Here is a 15704-nt window from a genome sequence, read left to right as displayed (position 1 = left end):
ATCATCTTCCCCTTTTAAAAATGTCTTAGTTTAGCTGTATATTGTCCAAAAATTAAATATTTGTAAATAGCAAGTGTCCATTCACAAAGGGCACTGAGTAGGGCTTAGAGGGAAAAAAGTAAGTGCATTTTAAAAATGTAAGATGCTCTAATAAACTTTAAGTAGTCAGTATATATGAAACATTATGTGTCCAGCACTGTCCTGAGTACTTTGAGGAGTATACAAGCGTGCATAAAAGCACACTCATGCACACAGAAGTAAATTAATCCACATGAAACAACTGCAGAACAAAAGATTATCAATTTTGAAAGAACAAAATTTAAAAAATGGAAAACAGATTAGTGGTTGCCCAGGGTTAGGGACAAGAGGGAGGTGGGTGTGGTTATAAAGGGGCAGCACAGGAGGCATCCTTGTGGTGATGAGTTTTTTATCTTGACTATGGTGGTGATGGATACACACAGAATAAAACTGTATAACACAAACACACACACACAAATAAGTACAAATCATACCAGGGAAACCTGAATTAAATGAATGAATTATCAATGTCAGCGGCCTGATTGTTATATCATACCACAGTTTTGAGGCATATGGCATCTTGTATTATTTCTTACAACTTACATGTGAACCTACAATTATCCCTAAATAACAAGTTTTAAAAATGATTACAAAATACACTTTCTCTATTCTAAATACATCTCCTGACCCCAAATAAAAATATACAAGGAATAAACACCAAAACCCCTCTCAGTGACAAAAATAAAATAAAAATTATCTAGAGGCAGTAGTAATTCCCCTAAAAAACAAACAAAACCCCCCCACAATAAATGTTATGTCTAAACATTCTTGCCCTGTTGATATGTTCTTACTTTTCCTTGAATTTCATGTTAATTTAAATGACTTTTAAAGATCATATCCTATAAATTGAAGGTTTCTCATGACGCAGTGGTGATAAAATGCTATCTTACTTTGAATTCAGATTGTGGTGGAGCCATACTTAAAGAGAGGGAAGGGAAGGGAGAAGGGAGCCACCATTAGCTTATCTCTTTATTAACAGATAAAAGCAAATCACACACACACACACACACACACTCACTCTTCCTCTCCCTCTCTAGTCTGCATGATTTCGGGCTGAGGGGTGAAATGCTAACACCATAAGGATTCCTCAAAGCTAGGTCTTGACCGGCTTTGGATCTCCTGGAAAATATTCAGGCATATCATGGCTCTTTCATTAATACAAGACAAGAAATAATGTGTCAAAGGCGTGGAATTCCTTTGGTGTGAAGAAGTCGAAGGGGACCAAAGGCAGGGTGACGTCTCTGGGCACCAGGATAAAACGGGTCTGATTAGGGGAGATTCCCATTCACCTAAAATGACTTCCAGGCAATTCCTTCAGCTTTGACTTTCAACCTGACACATGCCTGGTTGCCATCAAGATGGAAATAGGGATGGTGGGCCCCTCACACCAACCTGTGAGCTTCACCCCCTCAGCCTCACCCCCAAAGGCCCCTTAAAGGGACTGAATGCGCCCTAGAGAGTTTGCTCAGTGGTTGGAGCGTCCTGCCCGAGGCCTGAAGGGTCCGGGCTAGATCCCTCCGGCCTCTCTCACATCGATGCTTCTCGCCCCCCCCCCCCTTTCTCTGAAAAGCTATGGAAAAAATATCCTCGGGTGAGTATGTACAAGAGAGAGACTGAATGCTCTACAGCCTTCGCCCTGAACTGGAGGGATTTAGGGACACTGTCCTCCAGTCCCTGTCCTTCCCAAAACTCGGCCAGCAGGGGACAGGGGTGGGGTAGGAGGCCCGGGCGAGGCGAGGCTGAGGCAGGAAACCGGGGACTCGGTGCCAGGAGCGCCCCGGGCACAGGGGGGCGACAGGCCCGGGATACGGGTGACGGGGGCGGCAGGGCTGAGGACCCGGGTGACTAACGACTCAGGCGCAGGGCAAGGCGGGGTCCCGGGGTGCGGGGCGACGCGGGTTCAGGTGAGGGCTCACCTGCGTTCTGCAGGGTCTCGATGTTTTGGGGTCTGGTCGCCAGCTCTGCCACCATCTGCACGAACTGGGTTCGGGCTTTCTGGTACTGCTCGAACACTGCGGAGAGAGACGCGGTGGGCGGGCGCCCCGCAGCCCCCGGCTCCCCCGCCCGCCGTGGGGGCGCCCGGCCCGCCCCTACCTTGCAGCACCTGCCTCTGACTCATGGCGCCCGCGGCTCCGCGCCGACCGCAGCTCGGGGCGACCCGGCTCGCCCGCGCCCAGCCTGCGCGCCCGAGGAGCCGACCCGGCGACGGCGACAGCGACTCGACCTCGGACGGGAGTCGGTCTCCTCTGTGTACTCGTGCCTCCGGGGCAACCGGCCGGGAGGCGGCCCTCCAGCGTGAACGGTCAGTCCGTGAGTGACGTCACCGCCGCAGGGTCCCGCGCCCCGGAAGACAGCCGGCCAGCCAGGGGGGCTCCACCTGCAGGGGCGCCCCCACCTGCCGAATGCGCGGAGCCGCCGCAGGGGAAGAGGACTGTCGAGTGTCGCTGCCCCGCCGGGTAGGGCGTCCGCGCCTGGGGTGTTCCCCCCCCCCCCGGCGGCCTGTTCTCGCCCGCCCTCGGACCGCAGGAGCGGCGCTGCACCCCAGTCTTTTCCCTCTGCGCGGCGGAGCGGGCGGGGTTGGGGGCGCGCCCGCCTCTCAGCAGCATCAGGTGCAGCTCCCGCAAAGTGAATGTGGCCCAGGAACTTGGCCAGCGAAGCCGCCGGGAGCCAGCTAGGCGGACGCTGGAGCGGGTGCACGGGCGCCGCCCCCGCGTCCTGGCTGCTGCCGCCCCGCGCCCCGCCCCCCGGGAAGGCCGGGCTGAGCGAGCCTCCAGCCGCTGTGCTGCGGCCTGTATACCGGCGCCAGCAGCAGGGAGGGCGGGGGCCGCGCGTGGACGCGCTGGGAGCTTAGGTGCCTGTGCCAAAGGCAAGGGGCGAGTGAGCCCAGGCGTCCTCCAGTAGTCGCCATCGGGGTAATGGGGTGGCGCGGGCGCGCGCCGTGGCACGGAGAAGCGTGGACAAGCTCCGGCGGCGGTGCCAGCGCCAACCGCAAGGGGCGCGGGGCGGGCGGGGCTCCCATGGACGTGCCGGGGGCCCAGGCTCCCGCGCCGGAGGCGAGGCTGTTGGAGCCGCCCGGGAGCCCACAGCGAACGGGGCGCGGGCTCCCTCCCAGCGGGCGCCATCGAGGGCGGGGAACGGGGCGCGTGGACCCGCTGTGGGCGAGGGGCTGGCGCTGTTTAACTCTTGGGCAGGTAATTCCCTCTCTCTTGGCCTAAGGTAATGTACTTTAGGGAGCATTATACACAATAGTTTTCAAACATTTAATGGAAAATTAAAGGATGCTCTTATTAATCGAAACCACATGCGGAAGCCCACTGTAAGCAGATGAGAGCGGAGCTGCTTTGGTGAAGTTTGGGACTCTGGGTGGAGCCGGCAGAGCGGCACTGGCGGAGCTGGAGTTGGGTCCCCAGACTCTCTACTGCTATTGGCTTCCCTTTGGGGGGAAGACAGACACTCTGTGTACTTGACTGGTTGACAACCTCTGATACACACCAAAAATTCATTGGATGGCCCAGCGGGGTGGCTCAGCGGTTGAGCATCGATCTCTAGGATTCAGGAGTTCGCGGTTCTATTCTAGGGCATGACCAGGTTGCCGCTGGGTTGTGGGCTCCATCCCCAGTGTGGGGCGTGCAGGAGGCAGCCGATCAATGACGACTCTTTCATCATTGATGTTTCTCTCTCTCTCTCTCTCCCTCTGCCCCTCTCTGCAATCAATAAAGATATATTTAAAAAAAAATTCATTGGATGGAATAGAATTTACACTACCATGGTTAGAAATGAGGCTTTACATATGAACTTTATTTTGGGTGGTCTATACAACTCATAAGAATAGACTTCATCTTCAAGGCATTTCCATTTCTTCCAAGATCTTCATTTCATTTCCCTACTCCTCCAGCAGCTCAAGCAGGGAAATAGTGGCCATCCCTCTCATATGAATAGTTATTAATACAGCACATCTGGAAACTACAACTGGTTTTTCATTGTTACTGAAATTGACTTCTATAGCTTTCTATTGTCCTCTGAGTGTCCTTGAGGAAGGACCTCTTCCCCTGGAGGTATCCTTTTGATTTTCTTCTGTTGCTCATGGGGGCTAGCCAAGGTTTTGTGCATCTCTGAGTCTCAGATATCTAAAGTTGGTGACATCCTAGGACATTGTGCTAAAAAATATGGAAGGGATAAGTAGACACATTTTCTTACTGGCATTAAAATCCCCTGGAAGGGTGCAGGATGCAGTGTGCAGATGATGTTTTATTGGGTTATATACTTGAAACCTGTATGGCTTAATGAACCAATGTCACCCCAGTAAATTAAAAAAAAAAAAATTCTCTGGAAGGACACCAAAGAAAATAGAAACACAGCCTGACTGTGAAAACAAAGCATCATTTAAAAAACAAGTAAGCTCAGTGGGCTAGAATTATTACTCCCTTATTAAAAGCAACTTTAGGACAATACAAAACAAACACAAATAATCTGAGGGGGTTATTAAACCATACAGAGATGATCCAGACAGACAAGGTCCTAGCCCTCGTGAGGTTTGTATTCTAGTGCGAGAAAACAGGGAAGAGAGGGGAGGGGAGGGGAAGGGAAAGAAAAAAAAAGAGAGAGAAAAGGAATAAAATCAGAGTTGTAGGTGCTGAGAAGGGAATTAAAATAAAATGATGGATGGTGTGACTGGAGGACTCTAGATTGGATGGTTAGGGAAGAGCTGTCTCAGATGAAACATCTGAAGTCTAAAGGAATCATTAACATCAGGGGCATTCAGGCAAGAGGAACTGTGTGCTCAGGGAATATACACTTAAGATCAGACCAAACAAAATATAATTAGCAGTATAATTTGTCCCTCCACTAAATAAGTTTTCAAAAACCTTTATTTCCCTTACTCATATCTCTGTTAAAATGGACTATTTGATCAGAGTCCAATGTGGAGAAACACAGCTCAGCAGCAAACATAGAGACAACAGAGAAATGTTAGCTTGCTGAATGGAATAGACACTTCTGATAGAATATCTTTCCTTGGCTATTAATGTGCCATCCTTCCTAGGCAGGAATTCTGCCTTTTCTTGTTATCAGAGTAGGAAAGAAGAAAAAAACCCAAACCAAACCAAACCAACAGTCCCAAACCAAGAAACCCAACCCAACCCAAAACATCCCACCTCACCCCAAATAGAAATAAGCCCAACTTTAGCCTTGAGAGACGAGATTGACATCAGGTTGTGACATCATTATATTCCACATTAGTTGCAGCAAAAGAGCAGAGAAGAGGTGAGGCTTTGGAAAGAATGCTCAAGGAACTACACCCTTCCTCCTTGATTGTTTAGATGAGACTTGCAATTGAATACTAAGAATATACCAGCTATAAATTGTTTGACCAACTCACCTGCTCTGGACTGAACTGTGTCATGCCCAAATTCACATGTTGAAGCCCCAAGCTCCTCTTGTGACTACATTGGAGATGGGGCCTTTAAGGAGGAGACTGAGGTTAAATGAGGTGATAAGGGTAGGGCCCTGATCTAATAGAATTGGTGCCCTTATAAGAAGAGGAAAAGACACCAGAGCTGGGCTTTCTCTCTGTCATGTGAGGACACAGTGAGATGGCAGCTGTCCGTAAGCCAGGAAGACAGTCTTCACCAGAACCAGACCATGCCAATACCTTCATCTTGGACTTCCAGCCTCCAGAACTCTATGGGGCACAGAGATGATGCAGTAAAATGAGTGAAGGAGCATAATCCCCCCCCCCCCCAAATCGGTGCTGGAAAAGGAGCTAATGAGATTGTGGTGACTCAAGGATTTAGTGTAGAATAAAAAAAAACTTTATTTTTTATAACTTGGAATTAATGTACTGTTTAAAACCAAAGTTTAGTAATATTTTAAAATATTATTTTTTCATTTATAGCATGCCATTTGAAATGTTTGTTGAGTGAGTAAATGAATATATGAAAATGATACTACTGACCCCCTAATTTACATTTTCCCCCCGGTATTGAGGTTAACTTTATGTTTGACCAAGACCAGGCCCCTACCAAGTGGGAGTGTGTCAGCTACACCCTCCCCAAACAAGCTCATGGCTGCAGGATGACTTTAGGGGCCTTCACGGGACTCTTCCTCTATTAAAAAATTAAAAATTATAGTTTATAATGGCATTCTTCTTATTTTAAAAGAAATGAACACAAAAACTTTTTCACGATCCCATAAAAGTACCATGAGCCATCGGCACTGTACCTTCGGGCCCTGACAGAAAGGTTCGTTCTCTGTTTCTGGGGTCTGAGTCTGGCTTCCATCACTTACTAGCTGTAAGATTGGGTAGAATTACGTGGCATCCTTATAAAGAAGATGAATGAAGGCATAACAATATGAAGAAAAATATTCCTTGTTAGCAAGAAACTTGTTTGGTTGGGGGAGACTTTGATCCACGTCTTGGGATGGGGTGCGTTGGAGGAATAACACACTGTCCTGTGTGTGGTGCAGGGAGCACCGGAGCTGGTAAAGGAATTTAGGGGGTCAAGGACAGAAATGTCAAAGGGAGAATCTTACAAAGAGGCTTCTCTTCTTCATCTCCTGAGGATATCTTTAGTAATGTTGCCATTTCTCTTTGAAGCTTTCTCAGAGTTGGATCTATTTGGGGGAAATTGAAGGTGCTGAGTTCTGCTTGGAGGTCAGCTTGAGTGTAGAGCAGAAGAGGCAATGCCTGAGTTACGTGGGAAGCTCTTAGCCCAGTGCCTGAAGTGCCCAGTAAATACTGTCTTTTCATATTAACAGCCCAGCGCAGGATTGAAAGCTTGTTTCTGCCTCATTTGCACTATACTGCATTGAACAAATACACTAACTAGCCTAGATAGTTATCTTGGGCAGTGGTTCAGCTGGGGATGATTTCGTGCCTTCTCCCCTAGTGGATGTTTGTCAGTATTTGGACACATTTTTGGTTATAACAGCTGGGTGGGAGGGTGCTGCTGGCATCTAGTGGGTAGGGAATGTAGATGTTGGTAAACATGCTGCAATGCTCAGGACAGCCCTGACAACAAAGAACTATCTGGCCCCAAATGTCCATAGTGTCAAGCCTGAGAAACTGTGGTATAGAGCCTTTCTTCTAATGACCGCCACCCCACCCCACCCCACCTCACAGAATAAAAAAGAGGGAGTAATTTTTATAGCACACTAGAAGGTTGGCTATCATTTAAACAAAAACTACAAAGTAAATAACTGTATTTATGAGCTTCTTCCTCTCCACTGCCTCAGATGAACTAACTAACTAACTAACTAACTAAAACTAACTAACTAACTTTAGTATATAACCTGCTAAATAAGTTACTTTTTTCTCAGGACAGAAAAGCAGAGGTGATTTTCCAGCTGCGGTAACATAGCAGCAAGTTAGGGGGCCAAGATCTTCATCTAAGCTACCACCACCCCCTGCTGGAGAAGTTTATAACTGCTGCTTTAAGTGTTGAGAACAAGAAATAATTGACCCTGGTCATTTTAATTTAGCAAGTGTCTGGGCCACTAACTTTTCTTTGAACTTGTGATTGCCTAAAATGGCTGGGCTTATATTGGTTTATAGGATCAATTTCTTTCTTATATAGTACCCTAAAATTTTAGACATTATTTGATAATGATTAAATGTTCCTCTGCCTTCTCTATAAGCACAGAATTAGTTCATGAGGAGTATCAAAGCTTAATGACAGAAACAGCAGAAGTAGATCCTAGGATGTTCTCTTGAAATTTTTGATTACTTAAAAATTATAGAAAATTTGGGAAAAATATAGAAAAGTGAAAGGAGGAAGAAAAAATGTGCAGTCCCACTTCCAGAAAAAATTTTTAAAAATTTACATTTTGGAATGTTTTCTTCCAGTACTTTTTCTAGGAACATAAAGATTATTTTAAAAAATGTTTTAATTGTTTGTTTTGCTCAGTTGTTACATGCTATAGGTAAAAATTTGTGTCCTGTGTTGTTTTTTTTTTCCTCTCCAAATGTCATAATCACTTTTTCATGTTATTATGAGCATTTTTGTTACTGTGAGAGACATGTGGATATGTCACCCAGATCCCCTTTCCAGGGGAGGACCTGGTGCCCAGCTGCTGCCTTTGGCTGCTGCCCCTCAGGGATTGCCTCAGCTACAGGAGCCACTTGGACCAGGCATATGGCCTTCCCAGCACAGCCCACATGCAGGGTCAGGCAGAGGCAGGTGTGATGGCCCACCCATTTCACCCAGTGGGGAAGAACTCTGGTGGGCCCTTTTGGCTCTGGAGCTCCTGAGGGGGTCGGCTGAGGCTGGACTTCTGCCTCTGGCCAGTCTTGCTTCCCTGTTTATCTTCCATGGCTGTTCATTCATCCTGAATACCTACAAAATTCCTGGATATCTACAGAATTCCCTCTCACTGTCTGCCTCCGATAGAGCATACCCTGTGTGCCTGTGACTTTTAAGTTCTTTTTTGTATTTATTTATTTTTAATTTTTATTATTATTTTTAAAATTTATCTTTATTGTTGAGAGTATTACAAGTGTCCCATTTTCCTCCCTAAATTGACCCCCTCCACTTCGCTCCCACCCCCTCCCCAGGCCTTCACCCGTTATTAATTTATGCATATAACTTTTTTGGTTAATCTCTTCCCACCCTCCACCCCCCTTCCCTTTCCTCTGAAATATGATCGTCTGTTGCATGCATCAATGTCTCTGGATCTATTTAGTTTGTCAGATTCTTTTGTTCATTAGCTTCTTCTTAAATAAGACCCTTCAGCTTTTCCTGTAGTGCTGGTCTGGTGGTGATGAACTCCTTTAGCTTTTTCTTATCTGTGAAGCTCATTACCTGACCTTCAATTCTAAATGATAGCTTTGCTGGGTAGAGCAATCTTGGTTGTAGTTCCATGTTTTTCATCATTTTGAATATTTCTTGCCACTCTCTTTTGGCCTGCAAGGTTTCTGTTGAGAAAGCAGCTGACAGTCATATGGGGGCTCCCTTGTAGGTAACTAATTGCTTTTCTCTTGCTGCTTTTAAGATTCTCTCTTTGTCTTTAACCTTTGGCATTTTAATTATGATGTGTCTTGCTGTGGGCCTCTTTGGGTTCCTCTTGTTTGGGAACCTCTGTGCTTCCTGGAATTATAAGTCTATTTCTTTCCCCAGGTAGGGGAAGTTTTCTGTAATTATTTTTTCAAATAGGTTTTCAATTCCTTGGCCTCTTTCTTCCCCTTCTGGCACCCCAATATTACGAATATTGGGTCTCTTGAAGTTGTCCCAGAGGCTCCTTATACTATCTTCATATTTCTGGATTCTTTTTTCTTTTTTCTCATCTGGTTGGGTGTTTTTTGTTTCCTCATGTTCCAAATTGCTGATTTGATTCTCAGCATCCTCTACTCTACTGTTGATTCCCTGTAAATTATTCTTCATTTCAGTTCTTGTAGCTTTCATTTCAAATTGGTACTTTATTATGTTATCGATTTTCTCAGTTATTTCCCTAACAGTCTGCTTAAACATCCTTATAACCAAAATTCTGAACTCTGTATCTGTTAGCTTGCTTGGATCTGTTTCATTTAGTTCCTCTTCTAGAGATTGCTTCTGTTCTTTCCTTTGTGACATGTTTCTTTGCCTCCACATTTTGGCTGCTTCCAGGTGTTTGTTTCTATGTATTAGATAGAGCTGCTATGTCTCCTGGAATTTGTAGAGTGGCTTTGTGTAGTAGGTGTCCTGTAGGGCCCAGTGGCTCAGCCTCCCCAGTCACCTGAGCTGGGTCTTCTAGGTGCTCCCCTGTGTGGGCTGTGTGCACTGTCCTGTTGTAGTTAGTTGAGCCTTGGTTGCTGTTGGCATCACTGGGAGGAATTGATGCCCAGGCCAATGAGCTGTGAGGACCAGCTGCAACTACAGCCAAAGAGCTGCTGTGCTGGAGACACCCTTATGGAGCAGGATTTACTTCAGTGGGGCTTTGGTATTCACCAAGTGCTCCCCTTGAGTGTCACTCATGGATGTGGTAGGGTTGTAATCCAGCATGGTAGAGTCTGAGCACCAGGTGCATTGTCTCTGGGGCCTCCTGGGAGGTGCAAAGTCAGCCTCTGCCAGTGACTTGCTCAGGCCGACCCAGCATGAGTTACATAGCAAACCGTAGTTGGCTGCTCCTTGTGCTGGGCTTGGAGGTGTCCAGGAGAGGTCAAGCTATGAGCCAGTGCAGCTGCTGCTAGTGCCAGGCCTGGGCCACTTATCAAGCCGTATGGAGCACGATGATGCTTGTTTGAGAGATTTTGGGAAAGTCCTGAGCATGAGGCTCGAGAGGCCACTTGCACAGAAAAGCCCCTGGAAATGGCCTGGATGAGCTGCAGGTGGGGAGGGGCGGGGCCTCCAGGATCACGGGGCGGGGCCAAAGGTGGGAGTCAGGTGCTGGCGATTCAAATATGGCGCCTGCCTGCCGGCTGCGTGCAGGGAGGACTCGCCAAAGAAGCAATGGCCTCTGCAGCTCTTCTGCCTGGGAGGAAGCCGCCCCTCCACCTCTCGCCCCAACTTCAGGCAGGTTAGTTCCTCCCCGAGTGTCCCGGGTCCTTTCAGGCTGCTGCCTGGCGCTGGGCTCAGAGGGAGCGTCCGAGTGAGTCTGTGCCGGGCCCTTTAGAGGAGCTGCTGGGGCTCCCACAGCCTCCGTGACCCTCAGGGACAGTCCCCGCTGGTTTCACAGCCCGGAGTTGTGGGGACGTCTCTTCCTGGGCCTGGAGGCCTGCTGTGGGGCTGGGACCCCTCGCTCCCCCGGGAAACCTCCTCCTCCAAGATGTCCCTCTGGGTTTCAACCGCAGCACCGGGTGTGGGCCTGTGGCCTCGTCTCTGATTCAGCCCCGATCCGCCCGCGTCTGCGCCCCTCCTACCGGTCTCGGTGCTTCTTCAGTTCCCTGGTTGTGGGGCTTCTGTTCAGCCAGATCTCAGGACGCTCTGAGTGATGGTGGTTCTGTATTTTAGTTGTAATTTTGATGAAGTTGTGGGAGGCAGCGGGTGCAGCTGTTACCTTCGCCGCCATCTGGTTTCTAATTTTTTTAATGTTGTACTACGTACATGTGTTAAAAAATTGTTTGAACTGTAAAAAAGGATTTTCAGTGCAAAAGTCAGTCTCCCTCTAACTCTGACTCCACCCTCCATTGTTTTCCCCAGAGGAAAAACTAATTCGTTCTGAGGGTATCTTAACAGGACCGGGCTGTACACACAAACGTAGATGCTGTGGTGGTTAATTTTGTGTGTCCACTTGCCTGGACCACAGGAGGTCCGCATAGCCAGTGAAACATTATTTCTGGGGAGTGTGTTTCCAGAAGAGGTTAGCATTGGATCAGTGGACTGAGTAGAGTAGATGGCCCTCCCAGTGTGCATGGCCTCATCCAATCTGTTAAGGGCCTGACTGGAACAAAAAGCTGGAGGAATGGAGGATTCGCTCATTCTCTGCCTGACTGTGTGAACTGGAACATTGGTCTTCTGCCCTGAACGCTCCTGGTTCTCAGGCCTTCACACCTGGACTGGAGTCAACACCATCAGGTCTCCGGTTCTCAGCCTTTGAACTGCACCACTGGCTCTCCTGGGTCTCCAGCCTGCACGTGGCAGGTCATGGGACTCCTCAGCCTCCATAACTGCATGAGCCAGTTCCTTATAATAAAGCTTTTACTAGAGATACTTACCCATCCATCCATCCATCCGTCCGTCCTATTGGTTCTGGTTTTCTGGCCAACCCAAATACAGATACGTATCACTTTAAAACCTTTTTATTTTGAAATAATTTTATATTTACAAAAGACTTGCAAAAATAACATGGAACTCCCTTATGTCCTTGGCACAGCTCCCTCTGTGAACATCTTACACCACCACAGTCACCACGTCTGAGGAATTAACAGGGTTACAATGCTGGGAATCCAACTGCAAATTTAATCCAGCTCCCACCGCTTTTCCTTGCTGCCCTTTTTCTGGACAGTGGGGCCCCATTTTGCACTGAGAGTCTCACTTTTAATGGCTTCATGATATTCCTTCCAGCGGCTGTTCTAGAATTACCACACTTGTGTTGGACTCAAAGTCACTCTGCGTTTTGTTTCTTTAATGCTAATATAAATAACACGCTGGTTCACAGTTTTGCTTTGCATTTATAAAATTTGTTCTCAATTTCTGGTTTTCTTCTGAGGGTACAGGGCATGGCCATTTTGTAAGGGGGTCAATTCACATACCAAATTTGCCTCCTACAGAGTTGCATGTTCGCTCCAGAACACATCACTGCACCTTTTCCATCACCCTTTGTCAGCAGTGATGACCTTTGATTGGACCTAAATAGGTATGTGCTGTTTCAGTCCCTTGCCTTCTTCTAGCCTCTTAGGACAATTTTCCACAAGCTCAGTCATATCCAATGTAAGTCTATTGGGTTCCAACTTATCTTTTGGACATGTCCCTCATGAGGCCTCCATTCTCCTCTGTCTGGGCTGGGTTCCCTCCTGCAGAACTCCTGCCCAGCTGTCACCCTGGAACTTCCCTTTGTTATCATTTTTGGGACTCCCTTAGACACCCTCCTGAGCTGGTACCTTAGCCTGCGTTCCTCCAGAAAGCAGAACCTGAGCCCCAGAGTTGCATGCAGGTAGCTTATTTTGGAAAGTGACCCCAGAGAGCAGGAGTGGGAGCAAGGAACAGGAGGGAAAGGCATACAAGCATGTTGTTGTGAGATAAGAGAAACTGTATCCAATCTGTTAAGGGCCTGACTGGATTGGGCCTCTACCCCCATATGCATTGGCCTCTGACTCCCCCCTACCCGCCGCCTTTCCTGGCGCAGGGCTCTGGAGACCCTTGTTGTTTCCTCAGGGATACGAGTACCAGGAGCATCTCTTGTTCTAATATTTGGTTTTTTATCTCAGTTTTTGACACAGACCTCTTAAATCTCTTGGTAGTTTTTGGGTGATAGGAGTGTCTTTTGTTCTACTAAAGTGACTCTGGGATTCACTTCAAAATAGTCTGGGAGTGGGGAGGGAGCAGATAATACAAGATTGGCCAGTATGATTGATAAATCATTCATTGATAATTGTTAAAGCTGGGTAATGTGAACATGGTAGTTTATCACACATTCTCCCGACTTCTCCATGTTTGAAATTGTTCATAATAAAAACCCTTTACAAAATGTGCCATTCCAGGTTAGAGTGGTGGATCTGACGGTAGGAAGGTGGAGGAGGGCATGTGAAGGTTGGCATTGATGCTAATGAACGACAGGCACTCCAGGTTTCTCCAGGTACATAATTGTGTTAAGATAGTGCATTTGAGGAGCACAGAAAGCTGACCATTAAGAACAGTGGACACCTTCTTCCAACACCTGCTAGCTCCACACTTCCCAAGGCACGCTTGCCATTCATGGTAAGAACCTGTTGTCTTTAAGAAATAAGTCCTAGTGATTATTTCACCCAGTTCTCCATAATTTATTTTAAAAAGAAACAGAGAGAATCAAGCCTGAAATATGTCCTTAAAGGAATGGAGAGGCACGAGGCCAGAAGATGAGCCATTCATTAAAGGCTGGCCATTTGTCTAAATTCTCTGTGCGCCTGAGCGACTGCCAATGCAGGAGGAGTATTTAAGTAGGATTATCTGAGCTAGTTGCTGCTGCAAAGATGGATGGTTTCTGAGTGGAACTTTTCCTCACAGTGACCAGGCCTGGTATTGAGTAAAATAATGGTCAGCAAGAACATCACCAAACCCCTAATGAGAAGCTGTTGACAGAAAAATTGCTCTAACATTCATCAAAAAGCCAATAAATGTCAAGGAAGGAACTAGACTTGCAGTAGCTCATAAATTCCTTCTCAAGGGGCCTCTAGAGGGGAGTTTTAGGACAATGCACCTGCCCTTTTTCCTGAATGTTGCTAAATACGCCTCCAGGAAGCTTAGAACCTTTGTGGGGTGGCTTACCCTGATGGCTTTGAGGGGATATCCACAGGAAGGCCGCTCTAGCTTTTGGTCAGAGGGTCCTGTTTTTGGTACCAATACTGGCTAGGTCTGTATTTTTGAGTCTCTTATACCATGTCTGTGTGACAACATAGTTTATAGTTAACTGAGAGCTAAGATCCCTTCCAGCTGGGAAAGTTAAAGCTTTACGTAGACGATCCCATTTGCTCACCAGAGTCAAAACTGATTGTTCCTCTTGAGCCCCGTAATACTATCTATGGTGTTCATTTAGAAACCTATTGCTTCACGGTAACAGGTCTTCTGTTGGTAAACCTTGTTTTCACTTTATTATTAGGGGAGGGGATGTTCACTCAGTGGCTAATGCAAACCTGCTTCTTGACTGAGTTTGGGTTCTTGCAGTGGCAGACCCTGAATCAAGGACTGTGTGAAGTTTGTTTATCTGGAAAGTGATCCCAGGAAGCACAAGTGAGGGCATGGGCTGAGGTCAGGCAGAAAAGGAGAAAAACCAATGAAATTGGCATTAACGAACAGGTTGGTGCTGTGGGCAATGGGACTCAATGCTGCTGGGCCCTCTAAGGAAACACATCTCAGAATTGTTCCCTCAGATGATGGGGGCTGGGGCATTTATCCTTGGATGTCTGATGTTGCTTGAGGGGTGTCCCTGGAGGCCCTAACTCCCCCTATTCCTAGGTTGGCCTGTTGAAGGCTGAGCAAGCTCCTGGATGCCAAAAATCATCCTCAGAGAGGCAGAGACGAAAGTGCTTGAGGGAGTAGCTTAGGCTGCTCAAGCTGCTGTAACAAGACTGGGAGACTGACACAGACACTTTCTCACAGTTTTGGAGACTGAAAGTCTAAGATCAAGGTGTTACAGGGTTGGTTTCTAATGAGGTCTCTTCCCTTGGCTTGCAGCCAGCCACCTTCTGAGTCCTCACATGGCCCTTCGTCTGTGCAATACATCCCGATGTCTCTCCCTCTTCTTATAAGGACACCAGACTTACTGGATTATGGTTCCATCCTTATTTAATCTTATTACCTCTTTAGAGGCCCTTTCTCCAAATACAGTCACAGTGAGGGGTGGGGCTAGGTCTCCAACATATGAATTTTTGAGGGAACTCAGTTCAGTCTGTAACATGGGGAAGCTCTTACCTGTAGAAACTGCCCACCAGAGCTGCAGATGAAATGGAGGTTGGTCAGCAGCAACATTGCTCCACATGTGTAGTTCAGTTTAATCCTCCCAGCCACTTAGGAGGTAGGTGTTACCATTATCCCTATCATAACCACAGAGAAATCGAAACACCATGAGGTTAGACAACTAGCTCCACATCACAGTGCTAGTCATAGGGGGTGGGCCCATAGGCAGCCCAACCATCTGAATCTTGTCCCATGATAACTATTTTGTATTTGAATTTTAATGTGGTTCATGACTTATCTCTTAGACTAGGTTCCTGTAGGGTCAGAATTGTTTTATACAAAAACCCATTCCATAGTGCCTAGCACGTAATGAATGAGACAATTTTGGTTTAAGGTGCAAGTAAGTATTTTAACCACTTCAATAGAATCTCTGAAGAGTAAATCTATTAGATCTCTTCACCCCTTGTCAACCAGCCATAAACTGCATGTATCTCTCTACGTGAAGAATGTTTTATCACCAGAAGTGTAATCATTTGGACACCAAAACATGCTCCGCTATGGTTTAAACTAGAAAGAAAACGGGCTTTACAGGACGCTCCCCCCAGGTCTGAGTTCGCCCAAGTG

General features: G+C 47.1%; 1 protein-coding gene across 3 annotated transcripts in view; it reads right to left on the bottom strand.

Annotated features, from left to right (window-relative positions):
- The window catches only part of LOC308547121 (sperm-associated antigen 6), a 52423-nt gene extending 49628 nt beyond the window's left edge, over positions 1–2795 (bottom strand). For 2 of the 3 annotated variants that reach the window (XM_081116888.1, XM_081116889.1), the window contains exons 1-2: positions 2173–2795; positions 1995–2090 (exon numbers count right to left, since the gene is read on the bottom strand). Coding sequence is in view for 2 of the 3 variants with exons in the window: in XM_081116889.1 (XP_080973015.1) it covers positions 1995–2090; positions 2173–2197 (121 nt within the window). In the remaining variant the exon portion in view is untranslated. The remainder of the gene's footprint in view (positions 1–1994; positions 2091–2172) is intronic. The other variant, XM_081116887.1, reaches the window with a different exon arrangement.
- Positions 2796–15704: the final 12909 nt, after the last annotated feature.

The sequence above is a fragment of the Miniopterus schreibersii genome (assembly GCF_964146895.1).
Source record: "Miniopterus schreibersii genome assembly, chromosome: 1".
Classification (NCBI taxonomy): Eukaryota; Metazoa; Chordata; class Mammalia; order Chiroptera; family Miniopteridae; genus Miniopterus; species Miniopterus schreibersii.
This window is presented reverse-complemented; position numbering and strand designations above follow the sequence as displayed.